The 23,490-nt window shown below is 42.9% G+C and overlaps 1 protein-coding gene and 1 long non-coding RNA gene across 3 annotated transcripts in view; one reads left to right on the top strand and one right to left on the bottom strand.

Annotated features, from left to right (window-relative positions):
* The window catches only part of FGD6 (FYVE, RhoGEF and PH domain containing 6), an 89,010-nt gene that overhangs the window by 35,379 nt on the left and 30,141 nt on the right, over positions 1-23,490 (top strand). For both annotated transcript variants that reach the window (XM_053252043.1, XM_053252044.1), the window contains exons 3-7: positions 11,662-11,818; positions 14,774-14,841; positions 14,936-14,966; positions 20,910-21,061; positions 21,837-21,993. In XM_053252043.1, coding sequence (XP_053108018.1) covers positions 11,662-11,818; positions 14,774-14,841; positions 14,936-14,966; positions 20,910-21,061; positions 21,837-21,993 — 565 coding nt within the window. The remainder of the gene's footprint in view (positions 1-11,661; positions 11,819-14,773; positions 14,842-14,935; positions 14,967-20,909; positions 21,062-21,836; positions 21,994-23,490) is intronic.
* Positions 6,338-8,183, bottom strand: LOC128326018 (uncharacterized). Its single transcript, XR_008307801.1, has 3 exons — positions 7,522-8,183; positions 6,974-7,164; positions 6,338-6,552 (listed from the first exon to the last, which is right to left on the bottom strand). It is a non-coding gene; the product is annotated as an uncharacterized LOC128326018 (long non-coding RNA).

Genomic DNA, 23,490 nt, shown 5'->3' with positions numbered 1-23,490 from the left:
TTTTTACTTGTCTCTAACGGAATGCTACCATGCAATGCTCACATCCAATTAAAATATGTGGATTCACATCCAACTCTCCTGGGGCAACGAGGCCAGAAATATTATGTGGGAATGCTCCAGAGAAACTATAATATTCTTCAGTGTAACATACAGTGGTTTGTCAAAAAGAGTAATAACGGAAGGGAGGACTGGAAGTGCTAAGATTTTTCTTTTCTTTTTTTGCTTTGAACATGAATCTTCCTGTTACATCAGTGTACCACCACATAATTACCAAGAGTACCATAATTTAAAAGAGGAACGGAAAGTTGCACAAAGTGAGAATGGATGAAAGGCCTACTTGTGTGGCTGGACAACGGCCTTTTCCTGTATGTTATTTTCAGCATCAGCTAGATCAGGAAATACACGTTGGTTTCAGACTTCCCCCCACTCCTTGCACTGAAATTCTAAGCACATTTTTTTTAATAGTCCATATGTCAAATTTGATTATTTTTCTGTCTTAGCTCTGAAAAGGATTTCCCTTCCATTTGAAAGCTTTCGAGGAAGGGGGCAGTGGGAACTGAAATGTAAATGTAAATATATTGCTGGTCTATGACCGACTTACTTACTAACTTACAGAGTAAATGTGATTGAATCCCCCCCCCCATACTAAAGTCATGTGTGTAGGTACACACAGTTGGAATCAGTACACTGGCTGTCAGTCTGGTGCAAGCCTGATGTTTTCTAGACAAGTAGCTCCTATGCCAAAACTGTTCATGGACTGAACCATTTTGAGCTGAAAGTGGGAATTGTATGATGGAATACTTCTCTGTATTAAAAAAAACCACACAACTTGCTGAATATAGAAGGCAAGATGTTCTAGCCCACCCTTCTCTTGGAAATACTAATTTTCTTTGTATAGGATGGTGTGTGTTTTTTCCTTGAGGGGTGGGTAGGAGGGAGAATTCAGTTATGCAGTCCCTTCCCTGTAGTCAGAAGTTGTACAGTCCAGGAACAGGTCTCTTACCTTTTGATCTTTTTTTAAAAATACCATCCAAAACTTACATCTCTGGGCAGTTTACAACAAAGCAAAAAAGATAACAGAAAAGGTTAAAAAAAAAGTTAAAACAAAATAAACAACAACAGAAAAAGTTAGCATTACAACAATTTAAAATTTTAAAACAAGGTTAAAATTATTAAAACAATATTTAATTAAAAGCCTGGGTGAGCAGATATGTCTTTAAAGACTTTTAAAAAGTTATCAGAGATGGGGAGGTCCTTATTTCAGCAGGGAGCGCATTCCACAGCTTCAGGGCAGCAGTGGAGAAGGCCCGTACCCGAGTAACCACCAGACGAGCCGGTGGCAACTGCAGACAGACCTCTCCTGATGATCTCAATGGGCGGTGGGGTTCATGAAGAAGAAGACGTTCTCTTAAATTTCCAGGACCTAAGCCATTTAGGGCTTTATAGGTTATGACCAGCACCTTGTATTTTGCCCGCATAATCTGACAAATGTTAAATCTGGCCATGATTCAGGTGTTTCACTAGACAATCCTTCATCAGAGTTTTGGCTCAGTAGTTTTGGGGATTAGGTTCCCAGGAAGGAGATCCGAGCATGAATTAAGACTGAGTTAATTAAAAGGCTAGGTGCAAATGAAGGTACACATCAAAGCAAGGATAGCATTGTACCGGTAGCACATCGAAAGGCTGAAATCACTGACAAGCTGACAAAAGCCCTGTGGTGTTCAGAACTGTTCCCCTTGTTCTTGTTAATGCTTATACTACTGTGACCAATATGGTAATATGGGAATGATTTAGACATGTCTTTATATGAGTGCAGCAATATATGTATATTTGTGGAAAGCTGGCACTTGCCAACCAAAAACATAGGAGCTGATCAAATGTTTTGGAATGGGACTGTACCATATCAGTTGTCACATGAGACTCCTAGAGTAGCATGAAATCTAGATACCTCTGTTCTGATTGGGAAGGGCTGTCCTACGACTATTGGCAAATCATGTATTAAGACCTGAATAGCTTACTCAGAATTAATACAGAATGCACAACATGCATATTAACACCGGTTGTATTTTAAATTTAAGGGTTGAGGTGGGGAAGAAATCAGCAGATGTAAGACACACTTAGATTACAATCCTGTATAAATGTACTTGGAAGTAAGCCCCTTTTAATTCCGCGAGCTTCACACTGAGTAAACATAAATAGGATTTGCTGTTAGCTACTGAAAAACAGAATGTGCCTTTGCATGTCTTGCTTATCCCTGCCTCCATTATTTATTTTTGTCTCCCTTATGTGTCAATATCTTAGTGTAAGCTCTTTGGGGCAGAGATGTCTGAACCCAGGTCAAGCAGAGCACCAAGGTAGACTGGAGGCATGAGCTCTTAAAGGAAAGCTGTTGAACCAGCAAAAGACTGGTGCTAACTGAGAATTGGCCCCACCCCATCCTAGATTCTTGGGCCAACCCTACTCCAGAGGAGGCACCTGAACTGTTCTCCCCTCTTTCCAAGTAGATACATTAGAAGGGAGGCCCCGAGCAGCCAGGCAAGCACTCCGCCAATGAAGTTGGAGCTCTGTCCTTGTGCAGCATTGTCTTTGCTTCCGGGGACTTGGGAGTGATGGAGGGGGTTCTAAGTAAGGGGCAGAAGCCATGCTGGCGGGCACCAGTGCTTTAGAACTCCTTTAAATGGTCCACTGACTCCAGTTGTCCCAGTTTCAAAGGATCTAGAGGACTGATATCAGTATTGGGTGTCCAAGATGGGGCAGGCTACTCTTTCTTCTCCACTGGGTCTCATCCAGGTGAACTGACAAGGCCTATAGATGGAGCCCTAGCTCAATGGTAGTGCATCTGCACTGCATACAGAAGGTCCCAGGTTGAATCCTTGGCATCTCCAGGTAGAGCTGAGAGAAAGTCCTTTGGTTGAAGAGTGGTATATTCATCGTTCGTTGCAAACCGTTTGATAATTACTATCTAACAGAGTACTTCTGTATTATCGATCTTGCTCATATACACTTCGGATCTTCAGGGCTAATCCTACTTCAAAGACAACTCAAGCAGTCACTTAGGACACCAACATTTTCATCAAAGAGGCAGAACATGATCTCGGAAGACTTCTCTAGGATCCCCTGGAATGACCTAATACATTTGGGATGTCTGTTTGCACTGAGTAAACTTGATTCTGTGCTTATAGTAATGGTATGTGAACATCTGTAGATCTGATGGTTATGTTTGAGCTTTCCCCAAAATAAGAAAATTTTGGTAGGTACTTGGAAATGAGGCTGTGCATTGAAACAGGTCAATAATTTGACCCAATTGAATGCAGTCCCTATCAGACAACTTTTCATTTGATCTGATCTGATAAAAATATATCTGATAGGGCCCGATCAAATTTGGGTCTGACACAAGGGTATCTGATATACCCTGTATTACATTAGATTGGATTGTTGTGGGGGGGTGCTTTTCTGCTGACAGTGCAGTAGTTTATCCCCCTTTCTTCTTATTTGGAAAAGCTGCTGCCTCAACTCCTACTATCTCCTTGGCAGCCAGGCTATAATGCTCTGGGGAAGGACACAAGATGGACACGTTGCATCCTTTTCCTGGTGCATTATTGGCAGGGGTGGGATGTCCAGGATTGCTACTTTTCTCTCTCTTCCCAGTAAAATAAAAATAAATAGGGAAAGGATGCAATGTCATGATGTTGCATTATTCCCTGGAGCATTATTGACTTCTTGCCAAGGAGGAAGTCGGTGTTTTTAAACTTCATTGCTGCTTCCTACTGAAGCAGCAGCTTTCTTAAGCAAGTAGAAAGAAGAGACCAGCTCCACTTCTGGGGGCTAAGAAGCATGCATATTCTTTATCAATGTTTCCATGTTTGTAATGAGGAAGGGCTAGTGAGAACATTGTCCAAAGGCACATGATACAGCCACTTTACTGAAACTAAACAAGTCTAGATCTGGTCAGTGCCTGGATGGGTGATTGCCTAGAAATCTTGAGTTCCATCCTGGAAGAAATGTTAAAAAATGCCCATTTAACAAGGAAAGAATGTTGTCAACCTCATTGGAAATTAAACTATACACGCCTAGCAACAAGAATAAGTAACATTAACTTGTCTAGGGGTGTGCAAAGTTCCAAGCCAGTCCGGACGGGCACGAGGGGGGATGTAGCTTTAAGGGTGGGGGGGGTACTTAACCCCCCCCCCGCCGCTCTTCCCCCTCCGGCGCTGTGATTTTTCGTGAAGATTTTGGGGCGGCAGCGTTCCTCGCTGCCGCCCCTGCCCCCGTCGTTAGCCTGCAAGTGGCGAAGTAACGATGACTCATGCGCCCGTTCCGCCGCGCGTGCTCACCCGTCGCCGCCCCACGCGTGCTCCGCTGACGTCACACGTTGACGTGTGACATCAGCGGAGTGCGCACGCGGCAGAACGGGTGCATGCGTCATCGTTACTTTGCCACTTGCAGGCTAACGATGGGGGCAGGGGCGGCAGCGAGGAACGCTGCCGCCCCAAAATCTTCATGAAAAATCACAGCGCCGGAGGGGGAAGAGCGGTGGGGGGGGGAGTACCACCCCCTGCCCTTAAAGCTACATCCCTCCGATCTGCCGGACCGGCTCGGAACCAGACCAGTCCGGAGGCCTCCAGCATGGCCTCTGGACCGGTTCGTGCACACCCCTAAACTTGTCAGGAAAAAATGGCAACTTCTCCCAGACATTATAAAGTTTGGTGAATGACTGATAAATCTGCCCACTGCTATTCTCCAGGATTTGGGGATGGATGTTTGGAGACCAGAGGAGTGAGGGAACTTCTTTGCTTTCCTCCAAGTGCAGCACAGTCCCTAATGCTACAAGCAGAGGAATAAATAATCCCTCTTTATACCTCAGGCTGCATCAGTGCTCGTTCTTCCTTTCTTGGCCATAGTCACTTAATTAATGTCTACACTGTTAAGAGGAAAAGACAACGGTGATGGTGTTTTATAAAAGAAATGTTACTAACTTATGGGACCATGAACTGCAATATATTACTAAGTAAATTTGCGAAATGAGTTTATTGTGATGTGCTGAACAAAAGTTTCTCTCTGGGGCTTTTCTTCTCTGAAGTTTCCAAAAGGCAGTGCCCATTGAATTATTAAGCTTGTACAGAATGAATGAGAGAAGAGTTCATTGGAACTGTGTAGAAAGTTCCTTAATATTATTACCAGCACAGTCAGTGTTAAAATAAAAGAGCTCCTTACTTGCTAAGGAGCTTATCCAAAATATTTACTCAAATACTACGTTGTGTGAACACCTCTTTCAAAATAAGCACAGAGCAATTAGAAAGTGTGTCTCGACTCTATTTCCTGGGCCAGACCAGAACAAATCTGTTAATGCTTCCACACAGCTTAAGGGAAGGTGCTTAAAGGCAAAGGGCTTGCTTCGAGTGGACCAACATTCAGTTTGAATAGTTTGCAGTGTTGCCTCTTTTGGCTGCAGTTCTGCATGAGCTTTGGAGGAAGTCCAGTTAAATTCAGTGCAACCTACTTCTAAATAAACGTGCATAGGATCTGGATCACAGCTTGAATTTGAGCGAGACACCCTTCTTCCTGTGTAGTTTGCAAAGAAGACCAACATTCCAGATTTATTGATTTAGAACAGGGTTTGACAGTTCCCAGGTGCCCAGCTCACCATTGCACCTGGAAATGCAAGCATGGTTCCTGAGCCAGGCGATGGATGGAAGCCACCAGGAAGAGGAGGGAGCAATCCAACACTGCCTTGCTTGCTCTGAAATATTTTAGTCATATATAACCTATATATTTAATTCTCTAAGGCATACCTGTAGCTAATCCCATGTGTGGCAGCTCTCGCACGAGTTCGGAGAGCTGCCAGATAGGCTAGCCATGGGACGGGTAGGATGAAAAAAATTGTGGCAGTGGCAGCAGCTGGGAGGGGATGGCACCAAGAAAACGACAGGCGATGGGGATGGCACCAAGAAAATGGATGAGGACGGAGAAAGGAGGCGGCAACGGGCATGCAGGTGGGGGGAGAACAAGACAGGGCGGGCAGGGAGAACAATGAGGCAGCAATGGGTGGGCGGGGAAAGAAGGCGGCAACATTAAAGGGTAGGGGAGGAGAAGGAGGTGGTAACAGGTGGTCATAGGAAGAAGGAGGCGGCAATAAGCGAGCAGGAGATGAAGGGTGCGGCAATGGGTGGGTGACTGGTAGGTGACAAAATGGGAACAGCAGGGAGGCGACAGGTGACAAACTAGAGGTGCAGATGCTCTGCGCCCGGCCCAGCTGGTGTATAAATAAATGCCTTATTTTCATTTCTGTTATCTGTCCTGAGCGAAAAATTAGATTAAAATGCAAAATTAATAACAGTGTATCATGATTTTTAATGATTGATTATCAAAAGTTCAAAAGTTGACAAAACAGGAAGTGTGTGTACGTGTATGTATCTGTGTCTGAGAGGCAGCTCACATGATATGACAGGATATTCTTACTCAAAGAATGGTATAGTGACGTAATGGTGACTTGTTTTCACATGACTGCTAATACAGAAGTTTCCCTTCCAAGAGCATAATCTCTGGTAACGACTGAAACAGAAAACATAGAAGATTAAATCAAATTGAGAACAGAGTTAGGACTACCTATGTGTGTGAATTTTTTCTAAAATTATAGAGAGGCTCTATATAAAACCAGGATATGTGGATGATGAAGTGATACAAAGAAAGGGTTTCGTTAAAACAACAACAACACCAGGGTGGAAATTTGCTTAAATTTCCAGGAAAATGCTTAAAGACGATAATGTATTTACCCAAATACAAGACTAGGTATTTCTGCCCCCCCAGGTTCTTGGATGATAGAAATCAGGGGTCATCTTAAATTCAGAGTTGTCTTACTTTAAGGTAAAAACAGCATCACCCGTATTAACCCTGTATTTTAAAGGGGGTTGTCTTAAATTTAGAGTCATCTTCTGTTCTGGTGAATATGGTATATTAAGTTGTTAATCCCTACCTGAATAGTGGGATCAAATTGATCCGAAGAAGAGGAAAGCAATTAATAAACTTTTGATTTCAGTCATCTATAACTCCATGTATTTCTCAGTGTTAACCTGTGGCGTCACTTCTCTCTTGTAATTACCGTTGTACTTTTCTGTAAATTGCACTGTGTACACTGACAGTGTTGTGGCGATTTTGACTGTGAAACTGAAATTGATATACACCTGTTGGTTGCATTTTTAATGCGCACACACACATAATCCCTGCTATTGACCCCATTTTGCCAGGAGTTGACACCGACTCGACAGCACAACCTCCTCCCCCACCCCACTTTGTTTCTTTGCAGCTGATGTCATGCTCAAGACAATCCACTGAAGTTATAGTTTCTATTATTGAGTTTGGGGTACATTCAGCCCCACACTGGATTAGTAAAATACACTTTTTGTTTGAGGAATCCAGGCAGAGGAGATAAAAATTGTTACAGATAGCTTCAGTTGCTTTTGGACAAGCTGCAACTATTTCATCTGTGAAATAATACTGTAGAGAGATGGAGCCATGACTCACATTTTTTTGCTAGGCTCTTGTAGGATCCTCTTCCTGAGTCAGCCCCTGAATGCCTTGTACTAGGTTATGCTTTTTCTGGCCTCCTCCTCTTTACATAGAGATCTGGGATCTTAGAACCTGCGTGTCCTGACAGTTGTGAGCAACCTCTCCTATGGACCAGAATGGGACTTGGCATTTCTAGCTCTTCCTCAGTTTTGCCAAAGTTCCTGTTGTTTGAGAATGAAGATCTCGCTTGAGCTCTGTTCCCTTGAGGGTCAACATGGCAAAGGAGTAGGGCTATATCCCTTGCTACAACTGGAAATCCCTTTCTGATCTTGGGACTGAGTCTGGATCCCCTCCCAGATGAGCTGCACTATCCAAGTCACTGACACCCCTAAGAACTGCAACTAGGATTTTTCTGCCACTTACTTTATTTATTTATTTATTTATTTATTTATGTTTTTTTACATTTTATATCCCGCTATTCCTCCAAGGGGCCCAAAGCAATGTACTACATACTTCGGTTTCTTCTCACAACAACACTATTAGGGATGTACGAACTGGTTCAAATTTGAACCAGGGTGGTTTGAAGGTTCGAATTTGAACCGAACCAGCCATCAGGATCGAGCTGCAGGTTCGAATTCGAACCGAACCGTGGGTGGTTCGATTCGAACCAGTTTGAACTGGCTCGGACATCCAAAAATTGGTAGGATGGTAGCTGACACCCAGGGTTACCTGCCACCCAAACCCCAAAGCAATCGGACACTCGTACAATTTTTTATGAATTTTTAAAAATTGATTTTTTTTCTCATAGGGTATAATGGGACTTGAACCAGCCCATTATACCTTATTGTGGAGCACCTAGGGGCACAAAAGTGGGGTAGGTGGTAGACAGACAGGGGTGCCTACCACCCACAAAACCCCAAGGCAATTGGACACTCCTCTGATTATTGGTGAATTTTGAAATTATTTTGGAATACCTCATAGGGAATAATTAGGATTGCAGCCAATGTATAGCTTCACGTCGGGGGGGGGGGTGTTGTAGAGAGGCGTGTGGTGGGTAGTAGTTCCTAGGGTGGGCAAGGAAACTATCAGAACTATTTGAAAGGAATTGGGCAAAGGGCTGATTTTTAAGTGATTTTTGAAGTTGATGTGTCTTTAAGGTTAGCAGATGAGAGTAGAGTCATGGTTTGTCATTGAAAATCTTATATGCTACCAAAGAATCTACACTCAGAACACTTCAGAAACAACAAAACCCAGTACCCCATGGGTTAGCAATCCATGGGGGTGGTTGACACCCTCTTTGCACTAGACCACCACTCACTTTGGGCCACCCCAGCACCCCACAAGTGGCTTTAAGTTTTTTCTCCATAGGGAAGAATGGAGGTTTCAGCAGCCCCATAACTGCACTTGGGGGGTGCTGGGGTGGCCCAGAGCGAGGGTGCCAACCACCACCATGGGTTTCTAACCCATGGGGTACTGGGTTTTGTTGTTCCTGAAGTGTTTTGAGTGTAGATTCTTTGGTAGCATATAAGATTTTCAATGACAAACCATGAATCCACTCTCATCTGCTAACCTTAAAGACACATCAACTTCAAAAATCACTTAAAAATCAGCCCATTGCCCAATTCATTTCAAATAATTCTGATAGCTACCTGGCCCCCCTTAGGCACTACCACCCACCACACTCTGCTCTTGGACACCTGTTTCCCCCCGACATGAAGCTAAACATTTGCTGACACCTCCATGCTTCTTTATGGAGAAAAACCTTACAGTCACATAAACTTCAAAAATCATTTAAAAATCAGCCTTTTGCCCCATTCCTTTCCAATAATTGTGATAGCTTCCTTGCCCACCCTAGGAACTACTACCCACCACACGCCTCTCTACAACACCCCCCCCCCGACGTGAAGCTATACATTGGCTGCAATCATTATTCTCTATGAGGAATTCCAAAATAATTTAAAAATTCACCAATAATCAGAGGAGTGTCCGATTCCCTTGGAACTTTGTGGGTGGTAGGCACCCCTAGCTGTCTACCACCCACCCTACTTTTGTGCCCCTAAGTGCTCCATAATAGGGGATATGGGGTGGTTCTGGTCCCATTATACCCTATGAGAAAAATAATTAAAAATATTTCAAAAATTCATAAAAAATCATACGAGTGTCCGATTTCTTTGGGGTTTGGTTGGCAGGTGCCCCTGGGTGCCAGCTACCATCCTACCAATTTTTGGATGTCCGAACCAGTTTGAACTGGTTCAAATTTGAACTGAATCAGGGGGAGGTTCGAGCAAAACCAAAACCAAACCACCCCCTCCTGGTTCGAACCTGGTTCGAATTCGAACCGAACCAGGCAAACCGGTTTTGTGTACATCCCTAAACACTATGAAGTAGTTTAGGCTGAGAAAAAGTGAGTGGCCCAGAGTTAACCAGCTAGTTTCATGGCTGAATGGGGATTTGAACTCTGGTCTCCCCAGTCCTAGTCCAGCACTCTAACCACTACACCACACTTGCCAGAACCATTCTGGATACCTGGGATCGCAAAAATGGGAACTCCTATTCGGTTCTGAAAGACCTGAAGGATACAATTTTTGTTTTTTCATGACTTTTCCAACAGATCAGCTATATACAACACAACTAGCAAAGCAGTTTCTCCTGAAGCTATAAGTGTCGTTGAGCTAGTTTCTACCACTCCATTCTGTGACATAAATAGACTTGCCCTGTCAATTTAGTTCCAAATCATTTATTTTGAAGATAAATTAGTTTGCCTGACATTGTGCTGCCCTACTGCTCTTCCAAAACATTTGATCATTTTCTTCCTGAGCAACATTTTCACAAAAACATTAATAGATTACATGATAATAGATTGTGGGAGGAAGTCTGTTCACAAGGTCAGTACATGTTTTTTCTCTCATTTGCTATAGTAGGACAGGTGTATCTAATGAAAAGAGACAGCATCTTGAGACATATCAGCAGGCTGCCCCGAATGTTAGGTTTCTATTTATTTTGACAGCTGTCAGAGAGAAATATTATCAAGGTTTTATGCTTGTAGAGTTAAGTTGACTTCTGAAATAACTGACTTCCACATAATGTAATATTTAACAGATTATATCAAGATCTACATTATGCATATTTTAAATAGTGGATGCCTTGGGAAATGATAATAGAATTATAGCACTAAAGGGCTTTTTGATGTGTAAAATATTAATCTGAAGCCATAAGATACTAGAGGAAAAGAAGAACCACTATCTTTGCTGTGTTACAAGGCTGGTTCAGACAGCCCAACAAACTGTGGTTTGTTGGGTTCTAAATGCAACACAAAGGCTGCTGAACTCACACATTCCCTTCTTACCTCCTCAGCTTCTGTGAAGAGCTGTGATGTTTCCATCCTCGTTAATTGAAACCACATCCTGTCTGAAGCTGAGAGCTGTGGTTTAACTATGGTTTAAAGTAAAGTGTGCCATTGAGTCGGTATTGACTCCTGACGACCACAGAGCCCTGTGGTTGTCTTTGGTAGAATACAGGAGGGGTTCACCATTGCCATGTCCCACACAGTATAAGATTATGCCTTTCAGCATGTTTCCTGTATCGCTGCTGCCCGATATAGGTGTTTCCTCTAGGAAACATAGCAGTGGGAATTCGAACCAGCAACCTCTGTCTTGCTAATCATTTTCCCCACTACAAACCAGGATTTTAAACTGGGATTAAAATCCTGTCTTGCAAACTATAGTTCTACAACAGCTCCTGGCTTTGGATGGTCTGTGGAACATGCAAGGTGAAGAAGTACCAGGAAGCAAGCTTTGGACCACACTCACCTCCCAACAAACTTATGGTTTGTCAGTCATCTGAACCAGCCCATGGAGAATAAATGAAACCATGCATGTAAAGTGGGTTTGAGCTCTGTCCTGATTGACACACATTAATTTTGGTCTGTTTGACAGAATTTTTAAAGAAACCCACACAACTGTCTATTTGTGAGACATGAAATGGCTATGGTTGTAGACTCTCAGGAAATTGTTCTCTTTCCCCCGCTCTTTGGATTGTTACAAAATTCAACATCGTGTTGACAGTGAACCAGATTTATGTAACTTGCAGTGGTGTGTGCTTCAACTAAAAAATAAGTGAAAGTGTGTTTAGATTGTGCACCCTTTTGTTTTGTAGATCCTTGGCAGAGGAACTTGATGGTTCTGATTTGGTGCTAGAAGATGTTCAGTCAGATGATGAGATGATACTGAGAGATGTGAACAGCTCTGATGAAGATGATGATACCAATTCCGATTCTAGCAAAGGGGAGCTTGATATACAAGACAATAAGCAGGTAGGTATATATTGTACCAGAGGAATATAAGGTCTTCCATTGCTCAATAGGAAATCCGTTAGTACTACTATTTTCTATACCGCTTTTCATGGTTTCCAAAGTGGTTTACATAGAAAATAAAGAATAGTAGTCGGAGAGCCAGCGTGGTGTAGTGGTTAGAGTGCTGGACTTGGACCGGGGAGACCCAAGTTCAAATCCCCATTCAGCCATGATACTAGCTGGGTGACTCTGGGCCAGTCACTTCTCTCTCAGCCTAACCTACTTCACAGGGTTGTTGTGAAAGAGAAACTCAAGTATGAGTTTCCCCTTGGAGGAAGAGCAGGATATAAATGTAATAATAATAATAATGATGATAATAATAAATGGTAGCTTAACCTGCACAGAGCATCTGCGCGCTAGTACTTGATTACTCCCCTCACTCCCCTCCACCACAGCCCCATCACCTCGGAGATCTCTCCACCCTCCCCTGAGCCACGCTCCTGCTCCTCCACCTCCATCCCCCTCACCCTTCTTGGTCAATCCTCCATCCCTTTGTTCCATCCCCCTTACCCCTCCTGGTCATGGCTGCAGTGTTGCCAGCTCCAATTGGCCAAGTTGCAGCCCCCTAACCCCAGAGACCTCCCCACCCTTACCTGAGCCCCGCTCCTGATCCTCCCTGTAGGAGCAGGATCAGCATCAGCGGTTGATCGAGCCCTTCCTCGCTGCTGCCATTGCCACTCATTTCCCTCAGGCTGCTGACAGGCCCAGGCTTGTCCCTTGTCTGCTTGCCTCTCTCCACCAATGGCCTTGGTAGCCCCAAGCAGCAGCAGTGGCAGCAGTTGACCGGGCCCTTCCTTGCTGCCACCACCATGGCCACTCATTCCCCTCTGGCTGCTGACAGACCCAAGCCCATCCCTCGCCCTTCTTTCTCTCCCCTTCCCTTTCTCGTTCTCCTCCACTCTCTCTTCTCCTCTGTATTTCTTCCTCTCCTTTCTTTTTTTCTTTCTCTCTCTTTTCCTTCCTGAGTTAACAGATCTTGTTTCCTCATCTAATTCACACAGTGGCAGCTTCCTTCTCCTGAAGGGGCCTTTCCTCCCTCACAACCCCTCTCTTTGCAGACCCCTGCCCACTGTCTTTTCATATATAGAGATTCTTCTCTCCTCTGCAATCAAGCACATCTTCCGACCAGTAACAGTTGCATTCCAACTGACCTTAACTATCACAGGCTCCTCCTCCCTATCTGCATATGGAATCCCTGCTGCCCAATCACCACGGTGCTTCTGCTCTCACAGGTTCTTCCCCACTATCTGCATATGGAATCCCCACTGCCCAATCCCCATGATGCTTCTGCTCCGTTAGGCAAAGCACTATGTAGGCAAGACTTGCCACCTATGTCCTTAGCCTTTTATATATAGATATAATGCATGACTTATTGGGAGTCATTTTCCCCATGTGACTTTCTTCTTTACGGAAAAACAACCTTTAACTGAGCTGTAGATTAAAAAGCCACAGTTCTGTTTTAAGAGATTATAAGTGCATGCATACAAAAAGTGCATGCATACAAAAATTTTGCATACAAATTTTTTTTAAATTAATTTCAGATTTCATTTTAAACAGGGCTATTTCTAAAAAGAAGCAATGAATATTTTCCCCCTTTTAATCCACTCTGAGCCTTCCATGTCCTCCTCTAACTCTTCCAGCCACTCCTTGCTTTGTGTTTCTATCCAGCCTTGGACCTAGTTCTGCCAGGTCTCTTCCTGGCCCTTCTCTTGCAAAATGTTCATTGCCCCAGCTCCTGCAAATCATCCACTATCCAAGTATGGTGGATCTACCTCTGAGACTTGGCTGTTGGTCTTAGTGATTATATTTCCTATCACCAGAATTTTTCTGATACAAAGTGATTTAAAAAATAATAATCCACCAATGTGTGTGGAACATCCCTGGAAAGTAAATTGAACAACTCAGTCCTACTACAAAGCTCCTTGTGTTTTGGACGTTTATTGGATCACATGGAACTAATTGGGGATTCTTGCTTCAGCTATTCTGCAACACAAGGGTGGCGGAGGTGATGTAATTTCCTAACAATCTGCTGCTGCTTCAACATTTGCAAAGCTGTGATGGAAATCAATTACATGTTGTAGGTCTCTTTCTCTTGGCCTAGCTAAGCAATTAGGCTTTGATTTTCAGACAGTGTGGTATGTATAGCGAATATTTCTCATGGTAGTTTAAGGAGCACAATTTTCATTGTCCACTTTCCTTTCTATTGCTGGATTTAGAATAAAAAGCAAATAATCTGAAAGTTTATATATTGTCAACTTCTTTGGCTATGTATGCATTGGTTGACACCCAGACTAACAATATACTGACAGAAGTGTGTTTTCTGTCGTGCAAAAGGTGTCTGTGTGTGACCCTGCAGCTGCCTATGCCTCCTGAAAATATGTCCCTAAGGATCTCACAACCTTCAGGGAGATGTTCTTGGAAGGCACGAGGGAAGCGGGTATTACAAAAAAATCATTGTCCTCCCTTGTTTGATCTTCCTTCCACCAGTATATCATTAGTCTCATAATATCGGCCACTGTCTCCAACAGTTTTAGAAACTAAAGAAAGGATGTTCTCATTATTTACCCATAATTGGAGCACCAAGGTATGTTACCCTGACTTAATTTCTTTCTAGAGATGACAAATGCCATTTTTAAGGAGGCTTATTGTTTTCTTGAGTAGGTAGAAATGGAAGCAACTGGCAATTAACTGAACATTAGCATTTCTGTGGAACTTGCCTAATTAAAAACTAAGAATAAATGTACTTTCAATTTTGAATACAAGTGGACTGTAGAGCGGTATGAAATATTGTAACAGAAAATCTATATATAAGAAATTGGGACTATTGCTTTTTCAAGAAGCAAGGTGAGGCAAAGTTGGGTGTTTGTTTTCTTTGCTTTTGTTTTGACATTCTGTCAAATTTACTTTTATTTGCAGATTAAAGCAGCTGGGAAGGAAACAAAGGTTTACCATATTGCTAAAGAAATCATGAGCTCAGAGAAAGTGTAAGTATTGGTGTTTAAATAAATGTATGTATGTATTGATTTTTCCCCTTTTGCCATTGATATAATTTGAGTGTGTTAATTCTTTTTGTAACAGGTTTGTAGACGTCTTAAAGCTCTTGCACATTGTAAGTATTTACCTTTGTTCACTCTGTTGTTTGTTTTACAAGTTAATCATTTATGAAGCTCCTCTAAGAAACTGTCTTAAATTTAGATTATTACTGCTTCCTCTTTCAAAACAGCTGGAAAACCTCATTAAGCAGAAACAAAATAAACTCTTTCTAGCTCTTGGCACTCTTTCTAACTGATTGAGCAGGTTATATTTAAGGTGCATTAATTTTCTTCAGTTGTAAGAAGAAAAAAACACCACCCCTCATTTGTATCCGTAGACATTTTGGATTGAAAGTTAAGGTGTATATTGGACTTAGAACTGGGCTCGGTTTGTGCCATGGAGACTGAGAGCTAAAAATGCTGAAACTAGGCACAAGGCTAGGAGTCAGAAATTCATCTGCATTTCCAGCTAGGTCAGAATGCAGTAGAGCAGGAGGGTCTTCATTTGTCACTTGTTTGTGTTTTAGACAGCCGATGATTCTCTTTTGTCTACACAGGTGAACCTTCACATACTAAGAAAATGCAGCACAGATTTCAGTTTGCTTGTGGTGGCTTGAATTGCCAGTAATTGTTGTGCTGTGAAAGAAAATACTACCTCTAGTCAGCTTTATGGGACTAATGTGATGCTTTGAGACATCATATCAGTTTGTATAATTAAGGTGATCATGGACAGAGTCACCTTTGATACTGCACCTATGCTACATTAAAAGGCATTGCCGCCTATTGCCATTCATAAATGAGAGATGTTAACAATGCATTCCTTGAAACTCCTTTCTTACTTACCTGCATTGCCCTTTTAAATGTATAGGCTTGTGTTTGTGTACACTGGAGGAACTTTTAAATCAGGAGAAATATGAAAGTGACACTTGAATTACTTGGGTATGTTCATGTTTAACTAGGCTTTTAAAAAGTATGATTTTTATGCTGATCATGTTCTCAGGTATTACAAGAAGTATGTGCAGCTTGCTGAACTGCCAGTTTTGAACCTGACAGTTCAGGTTTTCCTTTTCCTTTTGGCAATCAAAGTTCAGAAGCTGAGGACTGCTTCTCAGGCTGGGCCTTTTCAGCTTCACAATGAGTCATCCTAAAGAAGAAAACTAGGACTTCTCTGGGGGAAATGACTTGTGTTTAAACCTTGCTATCCAGGTTAACAAAGTATTCCTTTGTAAGTCCATTTGTGCTTACAATGCTAATGCTTCCTCTGATCAGCCAGTTGCTGGGAACTATGGCAAAGCTTTTTAAAGGAATAGAGAGAGGTATATGTGTGGATCATATAATCTCATAAATATGAGGGAATGTCCTTTTAAACCTCGATAAAATATTTTATGCCCCTGCTAACTTGGCAAAGAGGCACCTTTTAACATGGTGATTCTCTTTATTTAGCAGGGGGAGAGTAACTGGCCCTAGCCACCCCCAGCATAGTACTTCCAGTGGCTGTTGCTGGTGCCTATCTTATGTTTCTTTTTAGATTGTGAGTCCTTTGAGGACAGGGATCCATCTTATTTATTTATTATTTCTCTGTGTAAACTGCCCTGAGCCATTTTTGGGAGGGCAGTATAGAAATCAAATAAATAATACATACATACATACATACATAAAATATTTCATGAAGAGAAAAGGCAGTATCTGAGTTCAGAGCAACTCGTAACACTCCTTGCCAAAGGTTTTTTTTTTAAATAGCCAATACATGAAATTGTACCTTACTGGTCTGTAATTCAAGAGTCAGGCACCTGTAACCCATTAAAATTTATTAAGTAATTGATCCTTTCCTGAAACTCACCTGGGAGCCATATGTTTAATATTAGAGTCTGATGTGACTAGGTAGTGGATATTGGAGATAAATAGGTGTGCTTTTTCTTAAAATAAGAACATGTTTCTTTCTATGCTGTATGAAAAATACCTTTTTAAATGTAAGGCAGGTCGTTTTAAAGTGTGTTAATGCTGATGCACTTTGCATGCAAAATTCACACAACCATTCTTCTTGAATTAGGATGTCCCCCTTTAACAACTGCCTACATTGCATGCTACTGAAACTTATAATAATGTATTATTCTTATTTAAAGTTTACATTCTGTTTTTCCAAACCAATCTATACCCAAATAACTTACATTTTTTTAAAAAAGGAACACAAAACAATAAAACAGAATGGACAGTGCATGTGTTCCAGGGGAGAGCTGGAGTGGAAAGCTGCTAATTTAATATATGTAAAGAGGTTCCCTGGGATGCAGCCACTCTATCCTTCTTCTTCTTCTTTTTTTTTGTTTGAGTTATTTCTACTAATTCAGCACAAAGAGCGGTCCTACTGGAAGCATGTCATGATGGAGAGTCTTATCCTACGTATGTGCATGTGTTTTCGACCCTTGCCCTATATGGCTCATACAGTCTAGCAGGAAAATTATTGGAGAGGGTCTTGTCATCATCAATGCCTCTCTGAGGGAGGACAGGATGCCTCTTTGTCTCAAGGAGGCAGTTGTTTCAGATTGGCTTTCAGGCGGGCTTTGGGGTGGAGACTGCCTTGGTCAGCCTGATGGATGATCTCCAGTTGGGAATCAACAGGGGGAGTGTGACCCTGTGGTCCTCTTGGATCTCTCAGTGGCTTTTGATACCATCGGCCAGGGTATCCTGCACTTCGATACCATTGACCAGGGTATCCTGAGGGGTTTAGGAGTGGGAGGCACTGACTTGCAGTGGTTCTGCTCCTACCTCTCAGGTAGATTCCAGATGGTGATGATATAACTATCTTATAGATAGTTGCTCTTCAAAGTAAGAGCTATTATATGGAATTCCACAGGGCTCCATTCTATCTCCAATGGTTTTTAACATCTTCATGAAACTGCTGGGAGAGATCATCAGGAGATTTGATGCTGGGTGCTATCAATATGCTGATGACACCCAGATCTATTTCTTTGTATAAACGTTGTCAGGAGATGACTTAGCCTCTCTAAATGCCTGCTTGAAATCAGTAATGGGCTAGATGAGAGAGAACAAACTGAAGTTGAATCCAAACAAGATGGTGATACTTGTGGTGGTAGGCTGGAACTTATGAAATGGTTTAGATCTGCTTGTTCTGGATGGAGTTACACTCCCGCTGAAAGTTCAGGTACATAGCTTGGGAGTACTTCTGGACCCAAACTAGGGATGTGCATGAGCCAGTTTGGTGCCTCCTCTGGGAAGCTCCAAACTGGCTCGGGCACCAGCGTTCAAACTGGCTTGGCAGGGCAGAGAGCGGTTGATTTTAAAATCAGGTAAGGAGCTCCTTACCTGCTCACCCCAGCCCCACCACTTTCCCTCGCTGGTGCTCATTTTAGAAAGAGCTGCATGGGGCTGCAGTTCTGCTTCCTTCATCCCCATGCAGTGTCAGCATGAACATGGCCAGCGTGTGTGTGCCCCGGCCATGTGTGTGCTGATGCCACGGGGGACTGCAGGAAGGAGCTCTGCAGCCCCACACAGCTGTTTCTAAAACAAACACTGGTGGGGGGCAAGCAGCAGGGTGGAAGCGAGCAGGTAAGGAGCTCCTTAGCTGCATCTTAAAGGTACCCATCTTTGCCCCACAAGGGAGTGCACCAACAGCTCGTGCACATCTCTACCTCTGAGGTGCAATGTTGCCCACTCTTGATTTCAAGTAACAACATTTTTTGTCTTTCTCTATGCATGTCACAAACTAGTTTTACCCTACCATATTGTGTGGGAGGGTGTCAATATTCTATACAACATTAGGATTATAATGTTGGATTGGTGGGCCTCAGTTGGAACTACTGGTTTTTCATAGATTGAAGCATCCATCTGTTATTTTCTTTGGAATGGGAATGTGTATCTAGTAGGGGGGACAAGAATTGTTGTAAGACTTTAGCCAAAAAGAGCTAGACTGTTGTGAACCACCCTGAGACCTTGGGTTGGGGCAGTATAAAAATGCAATCAATCAATCAGTCAATAGTCTTTGACTGTTCTACATTCATGAATAAGTGCTTTCAAGATTGGGACATACAGTGTCTGGCTTTGAGAGCATGCGCATTCCCAGCATATTCCCTCCACCCCAACATTTCTCTATTACTGTTAATGTTGAGCATGTTATGTTTTGCTGAAAGCTCGCTTGAGCTACTATGCTCCATCTGGGATCTATTAACTAGCAATTCCTTGACTTAGTTCTGTGTGTGAAGGCAATATTTTAACATCATAAAGCCCCAGGGATGTTAAGAGGCTAGTTAAGTTTGTGTCGCCAGCTGGCTCACAAGATATAAAGCACAGCATTTCCATTTGAATAAGACCATCTGTTTTCATCGAAACCTAGTGCAGTCAAATCTCTGGTACCAGCAAGCAAATCCCATTCATGCTTCAAGTCACCTAACACTAAAAGAAGTTGCAAGAAAATCCCAAAAAGAAGAAAGTGCTGACCAGCATTCATTCTCCCCCTTCTTAAAGTGTGTGGGGTTTTTTTTTTTTTGGCATAATGAGCAAGCGTCTCAAACAGCTGTGTAAGCATTTGCATAATTGTTTTGCCTCTCTTGCATCTGTGCATTTATATTGATTTAAATTAAATTGTGTTGCTGACAAAAGACAACTTAGCTACTTGGATAAATATGTCTAGAGTCATGATGTGTGTGGCAAGAATGGACTTGTCCCAAGTGCAAAATGTTGAGGGAGATGCTGAAAGGAGCTTATGGTTTGGGTGCCTCTTCTCCTGATGTTGGATTGGGGCGAAAATGTGCACAGATGCACTACTTTTTTGAAGCCCTTATCCGCAGTCTGCTGACAGGGGAACTGCTACAGAAGGAAGGTGTGCGCGCATGTGCACACGTGCTAGAGTGACAGAGCAAGCACTGCATCTCTGTGTTGATCTGGGAAGACTGGGAACCTGCAATCTCTCCATTCAGGTTTGTGGGACAGGAGAGCCCTATCTAACCCCAGCACAATGTTTTCCCAATGTCTGTTGCTGGTGTCTACTTTGTTTTTCTTTCTAGATTAGAAGTCTTTTTGGAACAGGAAACCATCCTCTTCCTTTTACTATGTGAACTGCTTTGTGATTTTCTTTTTGTTGAAAAGCGGTATATAAATATTCATAGTACTTAACACTTTTTATGTAGAGTGTATGTCTTTATAAGCCACTGCAAGAGCCTGGTGAGCTAGTCATTAGAATATATATTTTAGTAATAAATAAAAGATATGTTTGCAAATGTCTGTGCATTTTTAAGGTACATGTGGTAGGGAGCTGGGACAGACTTGCAGCTCCCCACCTTGTAGTTCCTTGCCTTATCTGCAGGTGTTGACAAACACACATTTGCTGCCATGTAATGTGTGTAGTAGCTCTTAAAGGTAAAGTGTGCCGTCGAGTTGGTGTCGACTTCTGGCGACCACAGAGCCCTGAGGTTGTCTTTGGTAGAATACAGGAGGGGTTTACCATTGCCATCTCCTGTGCAGTAAAAGATGATGCCTTCCAGCATCTTCCTATATCACTGCTGCCCAATATAGGTGTTTCCCATAGTCTGGGAAACATAGTCTGGGAAACATACCAGTGGGGATTCGAACTGGCAACCTCTGGCTTGTTAGTCAAGTAATTTCCCACTGCACCATTAGGTGGCTACTTAAGTGTCTACAAATTCTGTACGACTGGTATAGCACCCCCTCAGCACCAGCATCCAGATAAATTTCAAAACATCTGACAAGACATAACGACCAACACCTCTCCTGGGTACAGCATTGCAGCCATTCCAGAAGCAGACTTCCCCAGACACTGAATTCATGTTCTCTAGTTAGCTAAGCACAGAGTTTTCCCTGCCTGAATTTCCTTTCTTTTCCAAATCTCAGAAGTGAGCCTGTTGTAACCTTGGGCTTCATGTCCAGTTCTATGGAACTGGGCCAGCCAGGTGTGCTCCATGTGTGCAAAGGAAATACTGTAACCTGTACTGTTGCTTGGAGGCCAGTTTCTCAGAGGGTGTGTATGTTTCCTATTTGCACTGTGATAGGATTTCCGGGACTCAGTGGCACATGCTTCCAGGCAGCTTGGCAAGCCAGTAATTGAGGACAGGATCCTGAATCAGATCCTGTACTATCTACCTCAGCTGTATGAGCTTAATCGGGACCTCTTGAGAGAGCTAGAGGAGCGGCTGTCTCACTGGTAACTATACATATCTTGCCCTTTCCTGATTGTTTGCACAGAAGGATATCAATGCTAGAGTTTAATCAGACCTCTAGTTATTTGTGCTTTTTAGATTACAAAGCTGATTTCCAAAGTCAAGAGTCTGTATTGTAAATGACTATTCTTGCAAAGTATCAGACATTTTTATTAGGTGGGTGGGTGTGTATATGTACACATACACACATGTGCATTTAGACAAGCGACCTAAATTAGATTTGCTGTTGGGCCATCAAGGCAGAGGGCAAAGGTCAGAGAGGGTTCTCCTCCTCTGACCATTTCACCCATTATTCGATACATCTAGAAGCCCCAGTACAACATGCTGTCTGATGAGGAGCAGAAGGCAGCTGAAGGAAACCTGCATTTCTGCCTCTCCCCACCGCCACTGCTGTAAAGCCAAAGACTTCACAGCCTCTCCTTGCCGAGGACGATGTGCAGTTCAGTTCTTGACTGGACAATGTGCAATGTACAGTTCTTAACTGTACCCTTCAGTCAAGCAAGAGCCCCTGCAATATATTTGGGGCTGAAGTTGGAAAGTTCACTTTTCATCCTTCAGCTTTGAACCCACTGCAGGTACTGGACAAGGGGACAGCATTACAACCCCAGAACTCTTCGGATGTGGCTCCAGTCTCCCAGCATCCTCTCTCCCCTGGGATGAGGAACTCAAGAGGAGAGGCAATAAGGAAGGGAAGCTAGGTCTCTTCTATGCTGTGTTCTGCAGGCAGAAGTTCTAATTATTCTCTTTGTTAAATTCTAGGATTGACCATCAGAGGATAGCTGATATATTTGTGAAAAAGGGGCCTTACTTGAAGATGTATTCAACATACATCAAAGAATTCGATAAGAATGTTGCCCTTTTGGATGAGCAATGCAAGAAGAACCCTGGGTTTGCTACTGTTGTCCGAGATTTTGAGGTAATTGAGGCTGCAATCCCTATGCATGCGTACTTGGGAATAAGTTTCTTTGGACTTTGTGAAACTTGTTTCTTTATAAACACACACACAGTCAGGCTACATTGCTTTGTTAATTGCATCAGACTTCAAATTGTGATTGACATCTTGACTAATGAAGCACTGGTGCTTCTGAAAGTTCAACTTTCAGATATATTAGAAAGCGCCTTCTTTTATATGATCCCCATCGCACGTTAAGGTCATCTGGGGAGGTCCGTCTCCAGTTACCACCGGCTCGTTTGGTGGCGACTCAGAGGCGGGCCTTCTCCGTAGCTGCTCCTGGGCTGTGGAATGCACTCTCAGCAGAAATTCGTAATCTTAATTCTTTACTGACCTTCGAGAGAGCCCTTAAAACCCATCTGTTTGGCCTGGCCTTTCAGGGTTTTTAATTAGCTTTAATTGTTTTAATGTTAACCTGGTTTTCAGGGTTTTAATTGTTTTGATAGCTTAATTGTTTTTTAAGATGTTTTAAAATTGGTGTTTATATTTGTATTTCTGTTTTAATTGTTTTTAATGATTTCTGTTTTTTAAATGTAAACCACCCTGAGCCAGTTCGGAAGGGCGGTATAAAAATCGAATGAATGAATGAATGAATGAATGAATGAATAAATAAATAAATAAATCACTCAGCTCCATTGCTGGCTTAGCAATGCAGGCAAATTTTAACAACCTCCCCTTCCCCAAGAAGTGCTCTCTGCCACCCAAAAATATGTCTCCGAGAGTGACAACAGCCCTTGAGGATATATTTTTTGGATGACACAAAGGGCTTCCGGGGGAAGGGGAGGTTGCTGAAATTCCACTCATTCTAGGACAAATACAGTGTTAGTCCAGAACTCTTCCAAAGCACTGGTGCAACACCAGTGCTTCTGTTGCTCAGTAGTCAGGATTCAGCCAATGACTTTAGCTGTTTTAAAGACTGTGCAATTCTGTGCAATTATGAGTGCCAGATATGTCTTTTACAAAGACTGCCTTGCCTTACTGACAAATTGAAAATAATGGCTTTACATCAGGGGTGTCAAACTGTAGCCCTCTAGCTGTTTTTGGCCTACAACTCCCATCATCCCTGACTACTGGCCACTATGACTGGGAATGATGGGAGCTGTAGGCCAAAAACAGTTGGAAGGCTGCAACTTGACACCCGTGCTTTAACATGTTCCGCAGCGTTAACATGGGCATTGCAGAATACTTGTGCTGCTGCAGGACTAATACCGTAATGTAGGGGTGTGCACGGAACCGCCAAACTGCGGTCCGGCACTGGGGTGGGGGGTTGCTTTAAGAGCGGGGGGAGGATTTACTTTCCCCTCCCACCGCTTTCCTGCTCTGGTGCCCATAATTTTAGTAATAATTGGGGCGGCAGGATACCTCCCTGCTGCCCCTTACCCCCTTCACAACGTGCACGCGCTTCATGTCTCTGTGACATGCGCGTGCGCACAGAGGACTCCTGGGAGCTTTTCATAGCGA

The sequence above is a fragment of the Hemicordylus capensis genome, chromosome 5, assembly GCF_027244095.1.
Source record: "Hemicordylus capensis ecotype Gifberg chromosome 5, rHemCap1.1.pri, whole genome shotgun sequence".
Taxonomy (NCBI): domain Eukaryota; kingdom Metazoa; phylum Chordata; class Lepidosauria; order Squamata; family Cordylidae; genus Hemicordylus; species Hemicordylus capensis.
The sequence above is the reverse complement of the archived record's forward strand: the minus strand, read 5'-3'. Positions and strand labels throughout refer to the sequence as shown.